The following is a 15094-nucleotide window of genomic DNA, read 5'->3' as shown; positions in this document are numbered from 1 at the left end:
GCAATTCCTTACGGCTTAGTCCCATTAGGTCCCCAGGACCCTGACATAGATCACCCTGTCACACACCCGTTGCAGCTTTGCAGGTAACAGTTTAGTAATGATGTAGCAAGAAACAATCACATGCCACATAGAGCAGGGAATTGCTCCCCTGCTTTTTCTCCTTCCCTATCCCATCTTTTTTCTTCGATCTTGTTTTGCGTGTGTGCCATTTGTATGTATATGTTGCAGTTGTATCGCTGTCTAATGCAGATGTCCCTGAATGTGTCATCTAGGTCACAAGTGGTGGACATATTGATCGAACGCCCTACATAAGCAATTTATCAACCCCCGAAGTGCTGTTTTGCAAGTGCTGTTTGGCTCTTTAAGGTCATATGTCTTAGCAGCCGGTTGACTAATCAGTTAGAGGTGGACGGCAACAACCTAAAGACAAGGGAGATTAGATTTTAGACAAGAGATAAGATGCATGATGTCAGGATGTACTCTAAATTTCATTGTAGGAAAATTCAATTAGAGAAGACAGTGAAGCACTGTACACTGTTCATTAGTATTAAGGAGCAGGTAAACAGTGGAAAATCAGGCAGTAGGCTTTATTGAGTGAATGAGGGAGTATGCTCAAGTTTCTTGGTTGTTTCAATAGACTTCAAAGGAGAACTACACATTTTATATATTATAGTCTAAGGGCACTTTCTGCAACAAAAAGGCAAGCAGACTAAGTGTGTTTGGAAATGCAATGCAAGTTTTAGTCAGCATGAACAGTTGTTTGTTCCTTCTTCCAGCTGATGTTACTTTTTATTTTATAAACACAATCTTGTGACCAGCAAATGACCACAACCTTTCCATGATGGATACAGAGACACTGTTCTCGATAAACCAGGCCATTGTGTGGTCCAAACTATATGATGTTCATAAACAGATTGGTATTTTGGGAAATCCACACATTTCCATCGGTTAATTAGATGAGAAGATAAATACCTGTCATCTGTCTGTCATCTTCCAATAAACATGAAACTGTAGCCAATAAGCTCAGCCTCAGGACCTGACACCCTTATGCCGTGGCTTAAACAAGTCTGTGTGTAGAAATAACCCACCACAGCACATAACCTGTTCTAAAACCACAATCTGTTTTGTTTTTGTTTTTCTACACTTTTTTTTTTTTTTTTTTTTTTTTACATTAGTTTGTGACCTTTAGAGATGCTGTTATACATAACTCACATCAAACTCTCAGTAAGAGTGCAAATAAGAATATTTTCCACAACCATTCCTGTAAGAACTAACATTTAATTTCTGCACCATTGCTTCATCATGCCAGTGCTTGCTACCTTTAAGTGAGAAAAGGGAGAAAAAAAAAAGAAACCGTCCTCCAGTAAGTGTATGCTTGTCAGAATCATTGGCAGTCTAGATACTGTTGGTTGGCTTCTTTTTCAAGAGCAATTACAGGACAAAAACCATCTGCTTGACACAGATGAAAGGAGACTCTGTTTTGTCAGCTTTTATACAGTTTGTTGAGAAATAATTATGAAGCCTTGGTGGCTCTCTGTGGGGGCATACTCTCTCCCTTCTGAGTCATTACACTTGAAAAGCCTCAGCGTTTTTCTCCGCACTATTTCAGAATCCGATGTGTGCGTGAGAATGATTTTTGGGGGGATTTTATGTTTTGCAGCGCAGTGTGCTATAGCAAGCACGGTTTGACCCCCTACCATCTAAGTGTTGATAATGTAGTATTCATAGAGTAAGTGGTGACGAAGGTCGGCATCTGGGCGCAGACTACGCTTTGTGTCCCTGCACCACCTGCCCTCTCGCACTCAACCGTCGCCTCCACCCACCCTCATTCAATTGTCATTGATCTGCATTTTTTTCAAGGGCCTCACACTGAATGTATGCCAGCATTCTTCATCGTCAGAAATGTATATACTATACACACAACTGAATGCACACAATTGAGAGTAGGAATCACTCACATCTCTACTGTGACACTATATGTATTTATATAGATACTGTATCTACAGTATATGCATGTACAGTATGTACGTATATCTGTGCACTGTGATGGAAGCAGATGAAGGATGAAGAAAATGTGTGTGAATTCTGTACGGCTCTAAGTGTTAGTTTCTACCTTTTACTCGCTACTTGTGTTAATAATAATTTGGCACACAATGCCATTGGTTCACATTTTTCCCAGTCTTTCTCAAAGCAGTACTCACTCGACCTCCAGAGATTCAGTCCCAAAGCAACTTAAGTGAGGCAGGACAAAATGCACAAGAAAGCAAAACTAATATGAGACTTCAGCAGTCTAAGTTCAATAAAACAAATTTTATCCAAAGTTTTTTTAGTGCAAAACTCAGTGTCCAAAAAAGCTCCAACAGGCAATTTCATATTTAAAAAGAACTGTAATTTCGCTGTCCTTGAATGTTATACAGGTAACCTGGGTAATAGAAAAAAATATCTACTGTACTGTAGAAAGTCTGTGTTGAGGAGCTACAATAGTATGAATTTGTATGATCAAATAAACTACAGTGGATGAAATTGCAATTATAAGCCAACAGAGAAATGTTAAATATTACTATAAAATTGGAGATGACAGGTATCACTTTGAAGCGCTGAACCTTATGAGATTTGGTTGAATGTGCGTGATTTTATTAAAGGAAATGGATATGAGTGGTGAACATGAAATTTTATAGATTAAGTTCTGCTAAACCTTGAGATTCAAGATATAGTATATTTGTAGCTGAAAGCAGGCTGACAGAGGGGAAATAGTATTTGAATTCAAACCAACTTTCCAGTCCGAGTACTACTGGCTTCACACACACTAGTCTCACAGTCAGCCCTTACCCACACGAGCACCATGACCCGTTGCTATGTTGTGTGGCCCCTTCCCCTCAGTGTGAAATAAAGTTAATCCTCTCACGGTCTTACATAGGTTTCTATAGGTCTGTGGTTTAGTCAGCAGACACTAAGAGTGAGAACAGTTTCCTGACCGAGTCTCACCTAAACCGCATCTTGTGTTCTGCAGACTGAAGTCTATTGCAAGTGGCTTTTTAGACCTTGTTCCCATGCCAGGTGACATTATGCCACAGTAAACAATACATTAAGAATTTTTTTAATTAAACCAAATTTAACTTACCTTGGCAAGCCTACATGCTTTCTACTCTTCAGCTTGACACACACTCGCTGCACACAGTTTGCAAAGTTCTTGACTCTTTCCCATGCAGTAGCAGCTTGTACTGTATATCAGTGTAGAACAAGAACATTTTCCAATTGAGTTCTCTGAGTAATTTTGTTGAGTCTGCTGCTTCCCGATCACATCATATCTCCCTCTTTGGACTATGTTGAAATTCTGTGAAATGACATAACAATCAGCTGCCAATACTCTTGAGTCCCATGCAGTTGCAGTCGTGATGTCACTGGGTAAAGGAATCGCATCCCTTCTGGATATTTCTTTCCACCTTGCTTCCTCTGTGAAAACAGCTTATATCAGACTGTTTCTGGCACTGGTTAAGCACTGGCATAAAGGTAAATGTGGTGTGATGACAGTTCCCCTCATGCAAGAACACAGTAGTGTGTGTGATGGAACTGGAACAAATAGGATGTGTCGAAACTCACAAATCTTGTGCAAGTATGCATCTTGCCCTGACATAGCTCCTATTCTGCGTATTACAGATGTATTGCAGCAGACAAACAGATTTTTTTTACACTGCATAAATTTGCATGTTGTACAGACTGATCACACTGGTTTATTCTGGATAAATCAGCTTGTTTTGATTGAAAATCTGATGCTTGTTCGGCCTTTCAAGCGTAAAAAAGTTCTGAACGTGCCACTGCCACGGAGAAAAATTTTTCATTAAGTACCAGCCAGATATTTTTCTTATATAGAACTTGAATACAAGATACACAGGGTGTTTTGCATTAATTTTAGATTGAGACTGAATATATATTTTTTCGTTGAAGTCTCTTTCATCAAGAGGAAACCAGGGCATCTTTTTCTTTGGGAATATACTTCAAGCGGTCCAGACAAGTGTGTGCTCAGTACAGATTCCCCTGGTGATTGCCAGCTCTATGAACAATGCCTGCAGTGTAGTCTTATTGATTGAGTCAGTCCTTCAGTTGCAAAATGTACAATTACTGCTGAGTCACATGATAATGTCATTCATCTGCAATGAAAAGCCAGACCAGCAGTGTCAATTTGAGAGCTGGCATTCCACATTATTACAGTCCCATGTCCTAACATCTGTCCTCGGTGAAAACTAGCCAGCACTATATTTAGCGCACCCGTCCAGCTTTATATAGGTCAAGAATCCCATCTACACTTTCACTGCTACCCTTCACGGCTGTAGCATTGTCTGTGCCTGTGTTGGATCCTGGCAATTATAGTTTTCACCGACCACTCCCATTCCACAGGTAATGTCCTGGAGGGCTCCTGAGCCAATTCTTCTGTGGGCAAAATCCGGAGCAATAAACCAAAACAGTTTTTCCAGGTCCTGCTGTGTGTTTATAGTTTCCTACAGCTTAAGCTAAAGTCATTGTGAGGGGAAAAGCCAGTGCTGTTTTGCTTCTTTTCTCTGTCTGTCAGGTGTTTTTCGTCTGAAGTTTCCCACAGAGAGAAGCGCCTGACGACCACAGGAGTATTGCTGCTTTGAAGTTTTTTTTGATGAACTTTCCTCACCCACAGGCTGTTAAATTCACACCTTTGAAAAGGTCTGAATTGTCCTTTGCTTGGCATCACTGTAAATCTTTTTCTTTTTCTTTTAGCGGACAACAATGCAACAGAAACAGGGCATTTGCTCTGCCACTTTTAAGTCCACTGGTTGTCCATCTTTGTCCATTTTCCAATAATTTCTTCACAGTGTAATTTTTATCTACACACCCACCTCTATCACTTCCACTCTTATTTATCGTATTGTTGATTGTGTTGTACTGTAATGTCATACATTATTAAAAATGTAGTCATGGTGATGCAGAGGTCACATATATATAACACATATACAGTACATATATAGCTTTTCTTTAATGCTTATTTTTAACTATTCAAACACACGTTTAACTCACAGTGGTATTCAAACATGTAGACTGAATTAAAAGCTGAGAGAAGAACTCAGTGCTCCAAGATATGGCCCCTACAGTATATGTCCCTGACATCATTTACACTATTAATTGTGTGGCGGGCTGAATAAGTTTACTCGAACTTTTCAAACTGAGAGAATTTATTTGTGTCAAAGGTGCTAAACCTGTAATAATCTTCTCTAATAACTCTCTTTCCCACTTTTAAGACAAATTATGAAAACATTTTTGTGAAGGAGTGGCCCAAGTTGATAAGGTTCCCATTTTGCAGAACAAACTGCAATGTGACAGACTGTTAAATTCACTGCAGAGTCAAACTCTCATAAGGTGCAGACAGAGTGTCACTGCCGTTTTGTGTTTGAAACAGCTACATTATTGTGGTCAATGTTTATTGGGCAGATTAATCTTCTCAGGTGTGTGTTTATGTCTCCAGAACAAAATTGGTTACACGTAGCTTCAGGACTTAAGTAAGCAGAACACAGCCGTTTCTGCAGTGAAGACTACACGACTTCACTGAACCTTGGTAGGAAGTTGGATACCTTCCAACTTAATTATAAAGTGTTGTTTTGTGGATCATTAATTTACACACCTGTACAGTTTCCATAGATACATAGAGTGAGTCAAGTTATTCTTATAGTCAGTGATAGTGTGTCGGATGTAACAAACCAGGAGACTTTTATTTATTGTACAAATAATTTACAATAGGGATTGAGCACTTGCTGTATAGTGTTGTGTATACATACTGGCTTGTACGTCAAAAGCCTCTTACACCAGCAGGGTACGGATTGGATATTTGGAACTAATTGCACTGTATGTTTCCATGCTGGAGGATGTGTTTGTAAATTGCAAGAGAGGCTTTCAAAAAAAAAACTGTTAAGTCACTTTCCTAATAAATAATATTTTTTGAATTGTGCCAAATTCAATGCAGACATTTTAAGCACATTATTTTTGTCACTTTAACAAAGCCGTCTGATTAAGTGTTGTCATAAAAGAGATCCTGGGCCAATTAGATTTAAAAAAAGATTGGCTCGCAGGCAGAGAACAGTCTGCGGATTTGTTTCCATGCCAGCTCTAACAGACGGAAAGCGTGAGATGGAGGAGGATGGGATCTGGGAGGGGAGAGGAAGACAGGCTTCTTTTTTATCTACTGCTCTCACCAAACCTTCAAAGTTAATTCGAGGTCAATTTGTGTGCATGCTTAAAGACTGTAGTTTGCCAACAAAAAAAAAAGGTGTGTCACTGCAGAGCAGATATTCTGTCAGGACACAGACTTTGTACAGCAAAGCAGCAGCGTGGTGACATCTTTATTGAATCGTCTCTACTTGTCTTTTCCTAACAGACGACAATATATAAAGATTGTATTTGAAGAGCTCCTGAGTTTATTATTGGCCACAAATTAAAAACAATAACAATATATCTCTCTCAAAGGCATAAATCAATTATCCCAGTGCAATTTTTAGAAAGAGTTTCCTCTGTCTTTCCATGGAGTGTTTCATTAGTGGATTGAGGCAGAGCAATCTGAGAAGTAGTGGGCCACTCTAACCCCTGAGCCTTGTCTTGAAAGGACCAACACTGAATGTGATGCATGTTAATCTCCATATCCTCCATTATTTGTGGGCCACTGTCAGTACACACTGTTTCTTCAAAGTCAGGGTGACTTTCTTTCACCGTGCTTCAGTACTCTGTTGCAACGTGAAACAGAGGAGGGGGAGAGATGATCATGGTGAGGAATGGGGGAGGAGGAGGAGGGGGGTGGGAGCGGAAGATGAGCAGAGGAGTAAACATGGAGACAGGTGTCTGGCAAGGGACAGTGATTAGATTTATAAACCAACCAATGTTATTCTCTCTGCTCGGGGGCTGCTGTAAGACATTAAGCATTAACTGAAGCTCCCGGTGTCCCACCACAGAGACGCTTCTCCCTCCCATCTTCCTCTTTATGCTCTACCTCTGCTTAGCGTCGTCTTCTTCCCCTTCCTCTGTTCCCTTGGGTGCGATTAGATTTTCTTCCTCGTATCCGACCAAGATGGATTGGCCTTGAAAGCATCCTTTCTGTTTCCATCACCATGCTTGCATTTTCTCCTCCCCAGGCAGGGGTGTGTCATCCTCTCCCCCCTCCTCTGTCTCTATAGACCACTGGCTGGCACACAGCATCCAATATTTTCTCCAGCTGGAGTGGAACTGAGCACATTAGGGATGGGTCTGTTAAGGTGATCAGACTTGCTCGCACAATGCCCAGGGACCATTATTCTTCATTTGACAGCATCTGTCTTGCTGCCAATACTATAGATTTTCTATCAGCTCCTTAATCATGGCTTCATGATTGGGAAAGTGATTGGTCGGGGTCCCTCATATGAAAACTCTAGTGTCAATTTCATGTCTGTGAGAGCACATAGCCTGGCTTATTAGACCGCAGTTTGAACAGTTATACGAAATGTTCCTTCCTTCACCTTCATCAACTTCCCACCGGAGCAGCCTTTTCTTTTATCTTTACATGCAAGCTCTTCTGCAAAAACCTGTCAGGAAAATGTCTTGATTTTACTTTTCAGCCAAACAGCTTTATAATTTCACAACCTGTTCAAGTCTGGAAATAAGCTTATGAGGCTTGGATAGTTAGGAGGAGAGGAGGGGAGGGGGTAACGTGAATATTTCCGCAGCCCAGAGAGGAGAATCAGCCGCAGGAAAGGATCATTTAAGCCAACAGACTTTTTATTTAACAGATTAAATGAAGAGGCTAATACTAAATGTTCCTCTCTCTCTCTCTCTTTCCCTGTCTCCCTTCAGGTCATCTGATGGTGTGTGCACAGCAGGAACAGTGGTGGTGAGTCGTCTGAAGATGGGGGAGATGGAGGAAGTTGATGTTGACCACATCACCACTGACATATCATCCCAGAAGGTAAAAACAACAGAGAGACTGGACGAAGCAGGAGACGCCATGCTCCACTTGCCTTGTGCTAATGCTAGGATTAGACTGGCACTGCTGAAGTCCTCCAATGAGATTAAATAAACTTCAGTAAACCCTAATAGGGATTTACAGGATGTGTGCGCAGCGCATGTAACGTCTGTGTCTGTGAGTACGCTTGTGTTGTAATGTAGAGGAACCATCAAAGTGAGGGCTGACCGTATGATCGCTCTGAGACACCTCACTTTGTTGCCAGTCCTGACAACCTTTATTCGTTTGACCAGTGCGGTTCCCTTACGTGGCTTTCCCCGAGCCGCCGCCGTCACACCCCCTCCTCCGCTCTAATCTGCCACAATACATACCGCTTAACTTGGCTCCGAAGTGGCTCGTGTGATCAGGGAAGCAGAAGAGAGAGAGTGCTCTCCTTTAGAGTTTGACCGTAAACTGAAGATTGTGTCATCCCCATGGGATGCCTCCACGCCAGAATTGAAGTTGTATGTACTTTGATTCCACTTCATTTTCTGTACATTCCTAATGGAGAAAGATTTCTTGAACATTTGTCGAGCAAACGTGTTATTCAGAGCCAGGGGTTCAGCATTACAAAGTAAAGAAGGAGCTTTAATGATTTTTTTTTGATCTGTAAAGGGGGATCAGATTTTCTCTCACTACGGCAGAGCTCTGCAAGGTAGCAGAGACCTGCAGCCCTCGTCTACTGTTAATACGCTGTGTGTGTGTGTGTATTTGTGTGTATTTTCCGTGTGTGTGTATATGAATCACTGTCTTATATAATTGACCAAGGGCTTCTACATGGCTGACTGGCTTTCGGTTCTGCCCACCCCTGTTGCTGGTGCAGGGAGGTTCCCTGCTAGGCTGCAGAGTGTCACTGACAATCTGCCCATGTCGACTTGATGAATGTGTTGCCCTGTGTGTGAGTGTGTGCGCATCTAAGTGTGTGTGTGTGAGCGCGTTGTCACAACACATTTCCCCTTGTGCATGTTGTTTCTGTTGCAGAAGATGAGGGGAGGAAAGGGTGAAGAAATATGACAAATATTAGGGAGGGCTCGCTTGAGAGACGAGACTCACGAGTTTACCTTTGTCGTGTGCATGAATATCCCACTGACCCTGCACAAACCCGTCTGCCGCAACAAGAAAGAGACTCCAATCACCTTTGATCTGATCTCTTTACATATTTTAGTCATCAAAGAGCTATCAAACACATGCTGTCCGCTGTCTACAATTAAAATAGGACTCCTTTCACAGCTGTGGCCCTCGGCTCATTTGTAAGACTCTTCATTATCAGAACCCTTCCTGACTGCGCACTGAATTTTCCCAGATGCTATAGCTCCTCACTTGAATGGGCAACATTTTACTTTGGGTTGTTGCGTGCGAGCATGGCTGCTGCCTGGGAGTCCGTTTTATTCGGGATCAGTTTCAGAGATAGGAGAGGTGATGGATTGTTCCTAGCAGCCATTTAAAGCCTTTTTCTGGGGACAGGTTTGGCTGTCTGGCTCTGTTAAATCGTTCATCAGACATGGAAGAGCTGACATACAGTGAGCAAGAAAGATTGTTAGTTGTCAGTATTGCTTTGATGAGGAGTGCCAGACTTAATGCATCAAGAGGCAATGAAGGTTTTAACCATCAGAGACAGTTTAGCATAGATAAATCTGACATATTTTGATCCAGGACTTGCAGAGTATACAGGACAGAAGAGTAAAGTTTTCTACAAAGTTATCTGATGTTATCTGGTGTCAAAGTAGCACCAACAACGTGCTACTTTTGAAAACTGGTAGGATCAGAATAGCATCCACAATCCCAAACAAAACAAAGATTCATATTAACTTACAGTTTCAGCCTTTACAAAATCATAAACATGAGATCAAAAGTGTTAAAATGTGCGTTTGTCTGCCTCAATGTAGTTGCAATAGTTAGCGTGCCCCCACTGTATTGCCACAGTCAAGCGGCACATCATTATCACAGGTTTATGGAGTTCTCAGATAAGTGAGAAAAACAACCCAGTTCACGACGAGCTTACATACTGTGCAGTGCTTATACAAAGTGTGAAAGCCAGCTCTGGTTTGCTGTCACAGTTTGGTGTGATAGCAGCTCTGTCTTTGTCTTGCTTATTGGTTAGCCCTCAACCTAAACGCCTTTACTCTTCAATTATAAAGTTAAAACATGCCGTTCTCACTTGGCTAGCTGTGCACATGCTTTTTCCTCTATCATGTATTGACCATCAGTGCCTTTAGCCATCTAGATTATGTAAAAGTAATTAGTTTGTATTAGTTTGCTTTTGTTAGCCTCTGCCTGAAACATGCCTCACTTTCTAAAAGTGCTAAAAGTTTGGATCAGTTAATTTTCCACCGTTACTGTAGGGGAGAGTGGGGTAAGCGTTTCATATTCAGGGTGACAACATCAAGACAATTATAGTTTTGTTGCTACATTGTTAGATTGTTCTACGTACATTTCAGGATGTTGTGCATCACTACAAACAAACAGAACCAACCACCTCCTTCAGAATCAGAATCAGAATGCCTCCAACCCACCTCCCACCTCACCCTTCACTCAATATCCCACCTGTCCAGGTTGCAGGGGAACACGAACTGCTTGTACCTGCTTGCTGAGCTGCCAACTCTGTGCTATTTGGGGAGTTCTGTGATTATGTTGCGTGTTGGGAAGAAACCCTCATCTCCCTCTTTGAAAGTAAAGCTTGGCTCACCATAAACAGCCTTTCCTTTTCTCTGGAACTTACTTACTGTAATCATAAACATCCAGAAGAATCATGATTTAATAATTAGGACATGCATATACAGCCAAAATACACTCATTAAGTGTATGCTGCAGGTGGCTCAACTTACCCCTCATAGATACCACAATTGATGATGTATAAAACAAATTTATAATTCTCCTTTGGTCTAAACACGATTCTCATGACACTTGCAATGAACTGAATTCGATTTCGAGAGTTAAAAATGTTTTTTTTTGGACATAAATGTCTAACCACTTTACCCATGTGGTTCTTACTTTTACAGACTCCATGAAATGATGCCTTCCTCCTTAATATTTGGTCACATGCACAATTTTTCTTATGGTTTTACTCGCAACATCTACAGTACGGGAAGTTGATGAAGACCGACGCAGCAGTTTACTGTTATGTAATAGATTACCAATCCATCAGCCAATCAGTGGAGTCACAGCAGTTGTTTTCCCTCCAGGCGTAACCTGCTGTGACATTACTGATTGCAGTGAAGGCAGAGTGCAACATGCTTGAACATTTGAACTAAGAACAACTTTGCAGGAGCAGATGTTTGCCCTGTGTTGGCGCCTTGTGGGTTGTGTATTTACAGTAGCATCTGCAAAGTGCACACAGCACATACAGCTACATTTATCTGGATAACAGCTTGTGTTGTTTAAATGGATTTACATTACAGTAGAAATGCAAACCCCAATAGAACCAAGCCAACAAAAATATTGATTCATGTATTAAACCATTTGTGCAGTATATCTGGAGGAATTTTCAAAAAATAATTTGTATTGCAGTAATGGCAGCACATTTTATTATTCCATGTTCCATTTCAATAAAAAAAAAAGAAGAAAAACATCTTATCGTTCATAATGTGAACCCTGGTATTTTACAGCCGTCTTGGATCAACTCAGCTGAATTTAACACAACACTTCCAGGAGTTGCTGACTTCAGCTCTGACACTGATATTATATTATTTCTGACTGACGAAGCTAACATGGTATTTTCAAACGCAGCCAAACTGTAGTGTCTGTCAAATGAAATTCAGTCTCAGGCTGCACTTGGACGGTCATTCCATTGTACCTCATACATAATAGTCATCATCAAAGCCTGGCAGCTCCTTAGAAAAAACACTTCACCATCACTACTGTTGTTTCAAAAAGAAAATTCTTGTGTCAAGTAATATTCACTCTCTCTTTCTCTCTCTGTTCTTTTTCTTTTCCAGTGTCCCTTGGTTTGTGAGTCTGCCTCCCATGCCTGCGTCGACAGAGAAAACAACCCATTGACAGGGCCAGGTATGATTCACATCCTGTAATGTTGCCATTCACTCCTGAACAGCCCAGCAATCAAAGAAAACACACACAAAAACATTCCTTCTCCAATTCTTTTCTGTTTTGTTTCTTTGTCTCTGTGCAATATACAAAGTATTTTTGCAGGAGAAAATGGCAAGAGCTCACCTTGTGATGGCTGCAACGGCTAGACGCTCTATATATATATACTATAACATCTTCTTTTATCCGAAAGTCTGAACACCAAAACACTGAACTACCCTTGAATGACCCTTCCATTAAGAAGATTTGGGATATCGCTGAGGAACCTCATTTGATTAAAGTATTTATGGTTCTCCTGATTTGATTAAAAAAGAGTCTCAGTCCCATTTTTAAGCCATGAAAAAGAATAGTGGGATGTGTCTTACTATTAGGTAAACCTACACAGTCTTTGTGGACTAACTGAAGCCAAGCATGAGATGCTGCATCACACTAATTTTGTGGCAGCACAGAAATCTCGCCCTCTCACTCTTGGCTGGTAGAGAACGAGCGAATCGTCAAGAGAAAATGAAAGACATGTAAACGGAAAAGGGATCGACTTTAAAAGGTCACAACTCCTGCTGTGCTGAAACTTCACAGCCCTTGTACAGAGGAGATTTACTTGGGAAACTAGTTTCCTATTTTCCATCCCGTGAATTCATTTGTTCCACATATCTATTTTCTCTTTTATCCAGGTTCCCACCACCTCCCTACGTAAGCCCCTAGCCCCCATCTCACCCCCCCCCCCCTCCTTCAGCCCCACGCCTGTTGTCATGGTGTCATTGTCGCTTACTGTTTCTGCTGTGATTAGCTAGTGAACTGCAGCCATGTTTGCAGGTGCACATCTGCAGCCCGTCAAAACAATACCCTCCCTGCAGACCCCGCCAGATTGAGTAATGCAATTTAGACTTCCACTTTTATTACCTTTCAAAATGAGCATACAGAGAACAGGGAGATGGGGGTGGGGGGCCCACGCACAGCACGTCTCGGGAAGTCATTTTCTTAAGAGGTGTCGGGAAGGGAAACAGAAGCGTCTGATTGGTGGTCAAATTAGCGTAGTGGCAGGGGGGGAGTTCAGGGGTTAATCCGCTTCTCTGACGGAGGTGGAAGGCAGCAACTGTCGCTCTTCCGATTAAGGTTGTGCCTTCCCTCCCTTCTCTCTATGTGTCACTTGCTACCCATTTATTTTTGTCTTCCATTTCACTTCACTCCAGTCTAATCCCCATGCCAGGGATGTCTAAATATCCCATTTCATTTAGATGCAATTTAAATCTTATTTGTGGTCATTCTAGGGGCAGCTTTAACCTTAATCGCCATTAATTTTTGCATCAGCATCGTTAGGATAATAAGCCTGGCTACAGCTTATTTAGCTAAGAGCTATTGTCCTTCAGAGGATCTCTATTGTCTGTATTAATGGGAGCTTTTATCCACAGAAATGATTACATTAAATTAGTACAACAAAATATCTATGCTGTTTTGATGCTGTTTTGAGTAAATAAAATTGTGATTTCTGAAGTGCTCATTGTGGTAACTCTGTCACTATCAGTTTGTCCGTTTTAATCTTTCCAAGTGCACCGTTTTCACCTCTACACTGTATTTTTGGCGTTCCACAAAAATCCCATAAAAAGTCCCAACAACCATCAGTCCATTCATCCATTTCTGAATATGTCCCCATTTCCTGTCTGTGGCACTTAGCTATAAACCCATTTGTTCTTACTGAAAATGGAAATCCCTCATATGGATCACAGTTTAATTTTTTAAAATGGCTAAGTAGTTCCAAAAACAGCTGAGCTCTGTGCTTTTTAGCAAACATCACTCAAACAGGAGTAAACAGTGTATTTGTTAGAGACCATTTTCAGCCACGGATGAATATGCATACTCTACTGCACCAAAACAGTTGACTCAAAATAAATTGTGCAAGATATAATATTCTTGCTTATAAAGTATGTTTGCCTCGTTCTAACCCATGTCGATGATGTGCTCCATATAATTGTTGGACAACAAAGAACGTCTATGTTAACCTTGTTGTATAGATCCAGCCCCCTTTCCTATGTCTGATAATGTATGTTCTGTGTTGATGGGTGAATGTTTTCAACATCTGGTGGTGTTTGTACAGTACATTGTGTGTTTTATATGTTTGACAGACTGTGAGAAAGAAAGAAGAAAGACTGTATCTATGGCATTGAGGAATAAGCCCTATTAGGCCTTACATACACAGACAACTCTTAGTAGAATCAGTTCATTGCTCAGTCGGCTTCTTTACTCAGATTTGTTGAAAATAACAAAAAAATATATACAACACTGCCAGGAAAATGTGCAGTAGTTTTAGTAATGACTTGCACATTGCAAATCAATAAAAGACACTTCACATTGTCATTGATATGGTCTTGGACTGTATTTTTACTTTCCAATTTATTGTTTTGATTTCAAGTGTCTGCCCAGAATTTACTTTTAAACAAACCTTTATTGAAACACAGTTGGAACACTTGTGCCCTGTGTTGTGCCAGCGCCCTTCATGATATTGCATCCTAGATTAATATCCTCTCACTACATAAGAACTTCCACCGTCGTGCTCCTTCTTGAACCCATCTGCTCTGAAGGACATTACTGAACTTTAACACTCAAGGACAAGTGGCGTCGCAGCGCCAGGATTAATGACTTGGACGCTTAGACAGATGACTTTGAAAAAAAGGACAATCTGGGGCCACACCAGCATGTGGTACAGGAGGAAGAAGAGTTTGGTAGTGGCAGCATTCACTGTACCGTCAGAAGGAGCAGAAGCTTAACTCTCACTTTTGAAATAAAGAAAAAAAAAAAACATTTTACTGTTGACATACGTGTTTGACTGCCTCCAGCAAGATTGTCAGCGTTTCACCTGGGGTACTTCAGCTCCTACTTATTGAGTGACTTCCTTTCTGACTGCAGCCCTGGAAACGAAAAGGAGTAATAAACACTGTTGAAGGCACACAGCTTTCTTGCCCTCTGCTGCCAGCATGCAGATAAGAGCATTAGAGCTGTTTTTCATTTCCAGCCTTCGATTGCTGCTATTAGCCACTCTCTGCAAAAATGAAGAAGATGGGGCTGAATTTGAAT

General features: G+C 41.1%; 1 protein-coding gene across 1 annotated transcript in view; it reads left to right on the top strand.

Annotated features, from left to right (window-relative positions):
- inpp4b (inositol polyphosphate-4-phosphatase type II B) overlaps positions 1–15094 on the top strand; it is a gene marked incomplete at its 3' end in the record, with an annotated part of 138200 nt that overhangs the window by 68454 nt on the left and 54652 nt on the right. Inside the window, exons 6-7 of the mRNA XM_083972504.1 lie at positions 7837–7948; positions 11920–11989. Coding sequence (XP_083828630.1) covers positions 7837–7948; positions 11920–11989 — 182 coding nt within the window. The remainder of the gene's footprint in view (positions 1–7836; positions 7949–11919; positions 11990–15094) is intronic.

Source organism: Trachurus trachurus (genome assembly GCF_905171665.1).
Source record: "Trachurus trachurus genome assembly, chromosome: 1".
Taxonomy (NCBI): Eukaryota; Metazoa; Chordata; class Actinopteri; order Carangiformes; family Carangidae; genus Trachurus; species Trachurus trachurus.
Note: the sequence above shows the minus strand (reverse complement) of the source record. Positions and strands in the feature narration are given on the sequence as shown.